At 53.2% G+C, this 12277-nt stretch overlaps 1 protein-coding gene across 1 annotated transcript in view; it reads right to left on the bottom strand.

Moving 5' to 3' along the window:
• Positions 1–10872, bottom strand: part of SF3B2 (splicing factor 3b subunit 2) — a 91198-nt gene extending 80326 nt beyond the window's left edge. The window contains 6 exon segments of the mRNA XM_075325334.1: positions 4570–4661; positions 4744–4789; positions 5233–5388; positions 7540–7587; positions 8005–8042; positions 10804–10872. Coding sequence (XP_075181449.1) covers positions 4570–4661; positions 4744–4789; positions 5233–5388; positions 7540–7587; positions 8005–8042; positions 10804–10822 — 399 coding nt within the window. The 5' untranslated portion in view covers positions 10823–10872.
• Positions 10873–12277: the final 1405 nt, after the last annotated feature.

Here is a 12277-nt window from a genome sequence, read left to right as displayed (position 1 = left end):
AGGTCCGGGAACCACGACCTCCTCGGCCAGTCTGGAGCGACGAGGATGGCGTGGCGGCAGCCGGACCTGATCTTGCGCAACACTCTGGGCAGAATTGCCAGAGGAACGCCTATAGGGCTAGATACACTGCCCTTATCTCCAGACCATTGATCTGAAGGGAGGACTCTGTCGGAGTCCAGGTTCCCTGAGCCTTGTGGTGGCGAACAACCGCTCCCCACCCTGACAGACTCGCGTCCGTCGTGACCACAACCCAGGATGGGGGCAGGAAAGATTTTCCCTTCGACAGAGAAGAGGGAAGAAGCCACCACTGAAGAGAGGTCTTGGCTGCCAGAGAAAGAGAGACGTTCCTATCTAAGGATGTCGACCTCTTGTCTCATTTGCGGAGAATGTCCCATTGGAGTGGACGCAGATGAAACTGCGCAAAGGGAACTGCCTCCATTGCTGCCACCATCTTCCCCAGGAAGTGCATGAGGCGCCTGAAGGGGTGTGACTGGGCCCGAAGGAGAGATTGCACCCCTGTTTGCAGCGAACGCTGTTTGTCCAGCGGTAGCTTGACTATCGCTGAGAGAGTATGAAACTCCATCCCGAGGTAAGTCAGTGATTGGGTCGGATTCCATTTTGACTTTGGGAAATTGCTGATCCACCCGAACCTCTGGAGAGTCTCCAGAGCAACGGTCAGACTGTGTTGACATGCCACCCGGGAGGGTGCCTTGACTAGTAGATCGTCTAAGTACGGGATCACCGAGTGGCCCTGAGAGTGTAGGACTGCCACAACGGATGCCTTGACCTTGGTGAAGACCCGTAGGGCTGTCGCCAGGCCGAAAGGCAGTGCCACAACTAAAGGTGTTCGTCCAATGGCGAAACGCAGGAAGCGTTGATGCTCTGGGGCGATCGGCACATGGAGATAGGCATCCCTGATGTCGATTGATGCTAGGAAGTCTCCTTGAGACATCGAAGCGATGACAGAGCGGAGGGATTCCATGCGAAACCGCCTGGTTCTCACAAGTCTGTTGAGCAATTTGAGGTCCAAAACGGGACGGAATGAACCGTCCTTTTTTTGTTGGCACCACGAACTGGTTGGAGTAAAAATCGCGACCACGTTCCTGAAGGGGAACGGGGATCACAACTCCTTCTGTCTTCAGAGTGTCCACCGCCTGAAAAAGTGCAACGGTTCGCTCGGGGGGCGGAGATGTTCTGAAAGAAACGAGTCGGAGGACGAGAGCTGAACTCTATCCTGTAACCGTGAGACAGAATGTCTCTCACCCATCGGTCTTGGACATGTGGCCACCAGGCAACGCAAAAGCGGGAGAGCCTGCCACCGACCGAGGATGCGGTTTTGGGGAGGCCGAAAGTCATGAGGAGGCCGCCTTGGAGCCGGTGCCTCCGGCGGTCTTTGGACATGACTTAGACCGACATGCAGAAGAGTTTCTCTGGCTCTTCTGTGGCCTGTTGGACGAGGAGGATTGGGATCTAGCTGAGGGCCGAAAGGACCGAAACCTCGCTTGAATTTTTCGTTGCTGAGGTCTCTTTGGTTTTGGCTGGGGTAAGGACGAGTCCTTTCCCTTGGATCTAATTGCTTGCCCAACAATCGGTCGCCAGAAAAAGGCAAACCGGTCAAGAACTTCTTGGAAGCAGAGTCTGCCTTCCATTCGCGTAGCCATATGGCCCTGCTGACTGCCACCGAATTGGCGGATGCTACCGCTGTACGGCTAGTCGAGCGTAGCGGAGGTACGGGTGACCGCATTAATCTCAGACCGACAAGTTGAGATAGCCTGGAGTGCCCACACTGCTGCAAAGGCTGGGGCAAAGAACGTGCCTATGGCTTCATAGATGGATTTCATCATGAGCTCTATTTGCCTGTCAGTGGCATCCTTGAGCGATGAACCATCTGCCACTGATACTACGGATCTAGCCGCCAGTCTAGAGACTGGAGGATCCACCTTGGGACATTGAGCCCAACCCTTAACTACGTCAGAGGGGAAGGGGTAACGTGTGTCATTACGGCGTTTAGTAAAGCGCTTGTCCGGAAAAGCCCGAGGCCCCGGCTGAGCAAGTGCAACAGGGCCCGAGCATTGCTCACAATGAGGGTAGGTGGAACCTGCAGGTAGCATAGCCGCACAAGAGGTACAGTACAGCCGAACCGAGAAAAAGTATACTAATATAATATATAATATATAATATATAATATATATATATATATATATATATATATATATATATATATATATATATATATATATATATATATATATATATATATATATATATATATATATATATATATATATATATATATATATATATATATATATATACAGTTCGGCACTCTAGGGGGACCAGCACCGACCGCTCAAGCGGTGTGTGGCCACCAGATTCCCTGCCTCTGGCCTTCCAGGGCTGCAGCCAGAAGTCCTCCACCGGCAGAATGTGCTTAAAACATGGCTGTCGGCGTTCACAGGGGAGGAGGGAGCCGTGGGCGTAACTAAAAAAGTGCGGGAAACTGGTGCCCCAGAGTGATTAGTGAGGGGGGGAGGAGGACAGCTAAGTGTGCTCCAGCCCTCACTGTCGGCGTCAGACCGACCGTCCCGCCCTTACCCCTGACTGGCAGGCCCGGGGGCGGGAGTTTAAGGCACTAGGCCGCAAAAGCCGGGGACTAAAGTTAAAACCGCGGCCGGCAAGCAGGCGCGGTCGGCGCGGTAGTCCCGGTCTCATACCAACACCGCAGTCGCTGCAGCGTCTAGGGCCAAAGTGCTCCATGCACCGTCCCCAAGGGGACACAGAGTACCTGTAGATGCAGGGCCCTGTCCCTGATGATACTCAGTCTCCTGTCCGTCAGATTCCCCCAGGGGCTGCGGAGGGAGCCCGGTCCCAGTGCCTGGATGACCGGATAGGATCCCACTTCTCCCAGAGCCCCTAAGGGATGGGGAAGGAAAACGGCATGTGGCTCCAGCCTGTGTACCCGCAATGGGTACCTCAACCTTAACAGCACCGCCGACTCAGTGGGGTGAGAAGGGAGCATGCCGGGGGCCCTGTTAGGGGCCCTCTTTTCTTCCATCCGATATAATCAGCAGCTGCTGCTGACTAAAAAGGGAGCATGAGTGAATGTGTGCCTCCTTCAACACAAAGCATAAAAACTGAGGAGCCCGTGATGCACGGGAGGGTGTATAGGCAGAGGGGAGGGGTTACACTTTTTAAAGTGTAATACTTTGTGTGGCCTCCGGAGGCAGTAGCTATACACCCAATTGTCTGGGTCTCCCAATGGAGCGACAAAGAAAATACCTTTATAACATCTCCCACCCTTGTATGTAAATTGTCCACTGGGCGTCCTAATCTGCGCCTCCGGTCCCTTCTTTCGCCCTCCTCTTGTGCTGATTGACACCTCGGACGCCATCCACGTACGCGGACAAAATCTCCACCTTCCCGACTCGCGCAGGCGCACTTCACTCCACCCTGTTGTAGGCAGGGCCGAAAACATAGGTGCGCCTGTGCCAACCGGCGAACTGTCTGCGAGGGCACGAGATTTTGCCCAGCGATGTGGATAAAACAGGTGAAGTCTTCCATATCGAAGGGCAAAATCTCGCGCCTGCGCAGAAAACTCGATGGTTCGCACAATCGCACCTATGTTTTTGGGTCTGCCTGCAACAGGGCAGAACGAAGAGCGCCAGTACGAGCTGGGAATATGGCTGCGTAGGCACAAGATTTTGCCTGTCTACATGGATGGCATCCAAGGCGTCATCCACGTCAATCAGCACAAGAGGACGGCGAAAGGAGGGACAGGAGGTGCAGATTAGGACGCTCATCAGACCGGACAATTTACATACATGGGTGGGGGATTTTATAAAGGTATTTTTGAGGGTTAAAGGAGGGGGGGGGGGTCAGGGGGTAACATGTACCTTTATAGAATGCAGCACAGGCGCTGCTTAAGGTGCTAGTTTTAGTTGAGAAGGCCAAAATCTGGTGACTGGTTCCCTTTAAGGCCTCTCTCACATGTCCGCGAAATTCACACACGTGTCAAAGGTGCGTATTGTCCTCCGTGTGCTGTGTTTATGGCACACGTGTGTTATCCGTGATAACACACGGAGAACGGGAACTTTCTACTCACCTGTCCCTGGCGTCGCTGTCCGTGGTGCTGATCTACGGTCTCTGGTCCTGCCGACTCCCCGCTGCTGCTGCTTCCGGCATGCAGTGGAGTGAATATGCAATGAGCATAATGAGCGGGGGTCGGAAGCAAGTGACAGCAGCGGCAGAGACAGCAGGGCTGGAGAAGGAGAGTATAGAATTTTTTTTTTCACCGGTGCGTGTCACAAGGATCACATCCGTGCGCGGTCCGTGTGACACCTGTGATGCCGGAAAAAAACGGACATGTTGTACGTGTGGAGCAAAACACGCACGTGTGCGCAGACCCGTTGATTTTAATGGGTCTACGTGTGCCTCCAGCATGTGAGGAAACGGACCAAACACGTACCGGACACACGGACGTGTGAAGGAGGCCTAACAAGCCTCTCCTTCCATATAACTTAGGCAACTGAGCCTTAATGCACCGTATAATCGTGAGGATGGAGGACTTACATCTTTAGAGTCGTCTCCAGACTGATTGAGAATACGTCCCCGATTCAAGGAGGGCAGGAGCGGTGGGATATTCGTAGCAATGGGAAGATTTCCTGCAGAGAATGGATAAATAGTTATACGTTGTACATACGACGCATCTGTTACAACCCCCGGCACGTGTGTATCAGACATTACCTCTGAGGAGGAGGGAACGAGTGGCTTCCGGTTCAAGAAGCGTTGCCTAAAATATGAAATAGGAGAATAAATAAATGAGGTTTTAATTTAGGAAAATGGGAAAAAACCTCTTTGGATCCGATACATCAAAGCTCTTGTGGTAAGATTTTGGTGTAAATAGTTTGAAAAGTCACAAAGTTTTGGCGCAGCTCAAAGCTTTTGCAACTTTTGGTATTTATTCCCATCTCTGACAATGTGGATATGACAAGCGGTGTCGTTCTCTAGGTCACAAATGTTATTCCAGTTCCTGACTGGAGTAAGATTAGTGGTGAGGGGAGCACCACGTCTCCGACAGCCCCGATTCATGATGAGGCGTGCACATCTTTATGAGTCAGGAACGACTGACTCCAGCACGGCCCCTCATCAAGACTGGAGTAAGGAACGCCAAGCTTGGCGAATCGAGGGTCACTGTGTGTAACAATAGGAGTAGAAAAATAAATTGTTTTTAACCTTAGGAAGTCCATCGTTTGGCGGAGGCATTGCTCCGGGTGGCGGCAGCTTGCCATTTTCCTGGTCAGGTGTCAGGCGAGGATTTAGGCCGAGTGGAAATCCCATGCCCATGGGTGGAGGAGGTGGCATGGCAGTTGGCATCGGCATTCCCGCCATCTAAGAAACAGAACAAAAGGCACAAAGGACAGAAATTAGTGGCAATAAGCAGTGTGGTGTACACTATGGATTAGGTGCTTAAGTAAAGGCACATGATCAATGGGTATTGCTCGTGCAAGTCATTTTACTCTCCGACAGTGGGACCCCCAACAATTGGGACAAGAGCCCGGACCCTATTCAGGTGACTATTACTTCAAGTGCTCATGCATCACTGGGTCTACATCCTCATTACTACAATAAGGTGTCCCCCTATCCATGTGATAGGGGAGAACTTCATGATTTCTGGAGGAAGGACTGGTAGGTCTTCATTGATACCGGAAATGGGGCACTGAAATGGACGTGTGCATACTCGACCTCCACTACATTCATAGACTACGGGACTGACGAAGAAAGAGTGCAGCGCTCCACTATTTCCGGCAGACCCATAGAGAATGAAGAGTGCAGAGTCTGAGCGTGCGCACCTCTGGAGAGCAAGGTTCGTGGGTAACCAGAGCCCCGTTCTCAGGATCTCCTGAGCAGCCGGGATCATGGGATCATATATGATTTAGGAAATGGAGCACTGGAATGGACGTGTGCATACTCGACCTCTACTCCATTCATTATCTACAGGACTGCCGAAGAAACAGTGCAGCGCTCCACTATTTCCAGCAAACCCATAGAGAATGAATAGTGCGGAGTTCAAGCGTGCGCACCTTTGGAGAGCAAGGTCTGTGGGTAACCAGAGCCCCGTTCTCAGAATCTCTTGAGAAGCCGGGATCATATACATTTTAGGAAATGGGGCACTGCAATGGACGTGTGCATACTCGACCTCTGCTCCATTCATGGTCTATGGGACTGCCGGAGAAAGAGTGCAGCGCTACACAAATTCTGGCAGACGCATAGAGAATCAATAGTGCAGAGTCCGAGCATGCGCACCTTTGGAGAGCTTTGTTGGTATGTAACCAGATCCCCGTCCTCAGGATCTCTTGAGCAGCTGGGATCATATATGGTTTAGGAAATGGTGCACTGGAATGGACGTGTGCATACTTGACCTCCGCTCCATTCATGGTCTATGGGAAGGAGAAAGCAGAGTGCAGCGCTCCCCTATTTCCAGAAAACCATAGAGAATGAGCAGTGCGGAGTTCAAGCGTGTGCACCTCTGGAGAGCAGGGTCCGCGGGTAACCAGATCAGGGTTTCCCAAACTCCAGTCCTCACGACCCCCAACAGGTCATGTTTTCAGGATTTCCTTAATATAGCACAGGTGATGCCTTGATAATGATTCCATCACCTGTTCAATAGTGAGGAAATCCTGAAAACATGACCTGTTGGGGGTCGTGAGGACTGGAGTTTGGGAAAACCTGATATACAGTTTAGGAAATGGAGCACTGGAATGGACGTGTGCATACTCAACCTCCGCTCCATTCATGGTCTATGGGACGGAGAAAGCAGAGTGCAGCGCTCCACTATTTCCAGCAAACCCAAAGAAAATGAATAGTGCAGAGTCCAAGCGTGCGCACCTTTGGAGAGCAAGGTTCGTGGGTAACCAGATCCCCGTTCTCAGGATCTCTTGAGCAGCTGGGATCATATATGGTTTAGGAAATGGAGCACTGCAATGGACGTGTGCATACTCAACCTCCACTCCATTCATTGTCTATGGGACTGCCGGAGAAAGAGTGTAGCACTCCACTTTGTCTGGCAGACACATAGAGAATCAATAGAGCGGAGTTCAAGCGTGTGCACCTTTGGAGAGCAAGGTTCGTGGGTAACCAGACCCCCGTTCTCAGGATCTCTTGAGCAGCCGGGATCATATATGGTTTAGTAAATGTGGCACTGCAATGGATATGTGCATACTCGACCTCTGCTCCATTCATTGTCTACGGGACTGCTGGAGAAAGCAGAGTGCAGCGCTCCACTATTTCTAGCAAACCCATAGAGAATGAATAGTGCAGAGTCCGAGCGTGTGCACCTTTGGAGGGCAGGGTCCGTGGGTAACCAGATCCCCATTCTCAGGATCTCTCGAGCAGCCGGGATCATATACGGTTTACAAAATACACAAAAATAGAGGCAGAACGCAGGAGACTAGTAACATATGGATCAGCTCTCCATATGTCAGGTTTATGTAGCCTGTAAGAAATATATGAGAACACGACACGTGGTGCTATAACCCTCACCTGGGCCAGTCTGGAGTTCGTTGCTGACATTTCATCATCATCGTGACCCTAAAATGATATAAAGGAAACATCAAATACGAAGGACAAATATATATATATAATATTTGGGACAATAAGGAAATATTTCACCATCTTTGTTATCCCGGCTCTAGGATTAATGTGAACTGTCTCCGCCGGATGGGGACGCTTTATAACCGAGGGGAGCTCTGGCACCAATCGGCCATGATATTACAACCACCAAATATTGGGCAGGGCCAATTAATGGAGCAGTGACCCATCGAGGCCTGGGCTTGGTAAGCGGCAGCTGTGATTTCCATGTATCGGACTTGTTTTCGCAGTACGCCCCGCAGAGTTTTAGAGCCATGCAGACGCCATGTTACTCACCTCCTGCTTTACCCCTCAGTGTATACGTCCCCCGAATAGCAGAGACACTAATAATGTATATAGAGTAAGTGAGATTATTACCTGGCCTGCAGAATGTTCATTGCCATCATCTCTGCCGCCTGAAATCACAGACATTGGGGTGAGAAAACACGACACACATTACACATCATCATGGAATCCGACATATAGAAAGGAGATCATGAGCAAAACTACAGGAGGCACCGGAGGATCCACTTCTCTATGGAGGCAGCCAATACAAACTGCTGATATATTGATCTTATAGACCTGGATACACTGGTGTACTCACGATAAAACTAAATAAATGAATGGCTATAGTCTTTTGTGAAATGTTACTTGTCTAATAGTAACAAAGTTTAAAAGTGTAAAAAAAAAAAACCCGGCCCACAGCAGGTTTATTTAAAAAAACAAAACATTGCTTTATTCACCTTCCCCAGGTCCAGGGCCAAGTGTATAATGGTGCTCCCAATGCTGCTATTGGTTGTAAAGACAAACAGTGAGCTCAGTGACACTCAGCCTATATCACAGGTGAGGGGGGCGCACAGAGCTCACATCCAACCTATATCACAGGGGGGACGCACGGAGGAGACATCCAGCCTATATCACAGGGGGGGGGGGATGCACGGAGGAAACGTCCAGCCTATATCATTGGGAGGGAACGCACAGAGCCGACATCCAGCCTATATCACAGGGGGGGGACGCACGGAGGAGACATCCAGCCTATATCACAGGGGGGGGGACGCACGGAGGAGACATCCAGCCTATATCACAGGGGGGGGACGCACGGAGGAGACATCCAGCCTATATCACAGGGGGGGGGGGCGCACGGAGGAGACATCCAGCCTATATCACAGGGGGGGGACGCACGGAGGAGACATCCAGCCTATATCACAGGGGGGGGACGCACGGAGGAGACATCCAGCCTATATCACAGGGGGGGGGGCGCACGGAGGAGACATCCAGCCTATATCACAGGGGGGGGGACGCACGGAGGAGACATCCAGCCTATATCACAAGGTGGGGGACGCACGGAGGAGACATCCAGCCTATATCACAGGGGGGGGGACGCACGGAGGAGACATCCAGCCTATATCACAGGGGGGGGGATGCACGGAGGAAACGTCCAGCCTATATCACAAGGGGGGGGGACGCACGGAGGAGACATCCAGCCTATATCACAGGGGGGACGCACGAAGGAGACATCCAGCCTATATCACAGGGGGGGGGGACGCACGGAGGAGACATCCAGCCTATATCACAGGGGGGGGGGACGCACGGAGGAGACATCCAGCCTATATCACAGGGGGGGGGGACGCACGGAGGAGACATCCAGCCTATATCACAGGGGGGGGACGCACGGAGGAGACATCCAGCCTATATCACAGGGGGGGGACGCACGGAGGAGACATCCAGCCTATATCACAGGGGGGGGGGGGGAACACACGGAGCCGACATCCAGCCTATATCACAGGGGGCGACACACGGAGCCGACATCCAGCCTATATCACAGGGGGGGGGCACATGGAGCCGGCATCCAGCCTATATCACAGGGGGGGGGGACACGCACGGAGCCGACATCCAGCCTATATCACAGGGGGGGGGACGCATGGAGGCGACATCCAGCCTATATCACAGGGGGGGGGACGCATGGAGGCGACATCCAGCCTATATCACAGGGGGGGGGACGCACGGAGGAGACATCCAGCCTATATCACAGGGGGGGGGGGGGGAACACACGGAGCCGACATCCAGCCTATATCACAGGGGGGGGGCACATGGAGCCGGCATCCAGCCTATATCACAGGGGGGGGGACACGCACGGAGCCGACATCCAGCCTATATCACAGGGGGGGGGGACGCATGGAGGTGACATCCAGCCTATATCACAGGGGGGGGGACGCATGGAGGCGACATCCAGCCTATATCACAGGGGGGGGGGACACACGGAGCCAACGTCCAGCCTATATCACAGGGGGGGGGACGCACGGAGCCAACGTCCAGCCTATATCACAGGGGGGGGGGGGGGGAGACGCACGGAGGTGACATCCAGCCTATATCACGGGGGGGGGGGGGGACACACGGAGCCAACGTCCAGCCTATATCACAGGGGGGGGGGGGGAGACACACGGAGCCGACATCCAGCCTATATCACAGGGGGGGGCACATGGAGCCGGCATCCAGCCTATATCGCAGGGGGGGGGCGGACGGAGGCGACATCCAGCCTATATCACAGGGGGGACGCACGGAGCCGACATCCAGCCTATATCACAGGGGGGGGGGGACGCACGGAGCCGACATCCAGCCTATATCACAGGGGGGACGCACGGAGCCGACATCCAGCCTATATCTCAGGGGGGGCGCACAGACGTGACATCCAGCCTATATCATGGGGGGACGCACGGAGGTGACATCCAGCCTATATCGCATGGGGGGGCCACATCCACCAACGATACTGTCTGTACAGAAAATCACCACCCCCCCAAAACAAAAAAAAACAAGCAAGTCCAGAACAAAAATCCATATACTGGACAATGAATACACTTTAGTCACCAAACCTGCGGGTGACAGACGATCCGCCATCACTGCTGGACCATGTGGTGCAGCACAAGGGAAAGTGAGGCAATCTCCATAGCAACAATCACATTCTACTTCTTATCAGAGGATGGAAAAATAAACAGCCCCCTCCCCCCATGAGGATGCGGAATGGTACAGTCCATACAGAACACCCGGTCACACCGCTGACCCTCCCTCCGGTGCTGCGGCCTCCAGCCCAGACACTATGTGACAGCGGTGTATCCAGGACCGCGCTCCCTCTGTGTAGCGCTGCTATCACCCCGCGGTCATACGGTGCGTTTTACTTACCGTCTATCATTTCCGCCATGTTTCTGCTTTACGTGTGTCGCCTCTGTGGATTCAGTGTCGCGCAATGATACGTCATCCTAAGCGCCGGAAAAGGCGGGACCTAGCGGAAGGGAAGGATGTTTTAGCCGCCATGTTTGTTGAGGGCAAGTCTCTGGTATCAGCGCATCATGTGCCCGGAGAACGCAGGAAGGAGAGCAGAGGAACAGAATTGGATTCTTTTTTACTAGTTTTTGTTACTTTTCAAATAGTTTATCCCACAAAATGGCACCAATGAGATCCACAGCTCCCCTCCCCCCTCACCCTCCGCTTAAAAATAATGACACCTTTCTGTAGAGAACTCCTGTGTAGAATCAGGCTGGAAGTGCACTGGGGGTGTTAGTGCATCAGGGGTGTCAGGTCTCTTGGGGGCGTATTAGTGCACTGGGGGGGTGTCTGTGCATTCGGGGGGGTGTCAGCGCACTACGGGGCAGGTTAGTGCACTAGGGGATGTACTGGGGGATGTCAGGGCACTGGGGAGGTGACAGTGCACTGGAAGTGTCAATGCACTGGGGAGGTGACAGTGCACCAAGGGTGTCAGTACCCTTGGGGGCGCTTTAGTGCACTGGGGGCATGTCAGGACACTCAGGGGTGTCAGTGTGCTGGGGGGTGTCAATGCAGTGTTGGCATGTTAGTGCACTTTGGGTGTCAGTGCACTGGAGGTGTGTTAGTTCACTGGGGGTGTCAGTGCCCTTGGGGGCATTTTAGTGCACTAGGGGTATGTTAGTACACGGGGGGGGGGGGGGGGGGTGTTAGGTCTCTGGGGGTGTTAGTGCCCTTGGGGGCGTATTAGTGAACTGGGGGGGTGTTAGTGCACTGGGGGTGTCTGCACTGGGGGGCGTTTTAGTGCATTGAGGGCATGTTAGTGCACTGGGGGGTGTCAATGCACTGGGGGGTGTCAGTGCACTGAGGGGATGTCAAAGCACTGGAGGGTGTCAATGTGCTGGGAGGGTGACAAGGCACTCAGGGGTGTCAATGCAAGTGGGGGTGTCAATGAAGGGGGGGCATGTTAGTGCACTCGGGGGTGTCAAGGCACTGGGGGCGTGTTAGTGTACTGGGGGTGTTAGTGCACTCGGGGGTGTCAAGGCACTGGGGGCGTGTTAGTGTACTGGGGGTGTCAGTGCACTGGGGCATGTTAGTGCACTCGGTGTCAGTGCACTCGGGGGATGTCAAGGCACTCGGGGGTGTCATTGTGCTGGGGGGTTGTTAGTGCACTGGGGTTGTTAGTGCACTCGGGGGGTGTCAGTGCACTGGGGGTATTATGGCAGTGGGGGCGTGTTAGTGCACTGGAATATGTCACTTTACTGGAACGCCAGTGCATTAGGGGCGTGTCCATGCACTTAGAAGGGACACGCCCCCATGCACTTTCTGATTTTACACTGGATTTCTCATGCTTGGCACATTGGATCTCTGCAGAAAGGATGTCAATTTATTGAGG

This window comes from Anomaloglossus baeobatrachus, chromosome 10 (genome assembly GCF_048569485.1).
Source record: "Anomaloglossus baeobatrachus isolate aAnoBae1 chromosome 10, aAnoBae1.hap1, whole genome shotgun sequence".
In the NCBI taxonomy this organism is placed as follows: domain Eukaryota; kingdom Metazoa; phylum Chordata; class Amphibia; order Anura; family Aromobatidae; genus Anomaloglossus; species Anomaloglossus baeobatrachus.
This window is presented reverse-complemented; position numbering and strand designations above follow the sequence as displayed.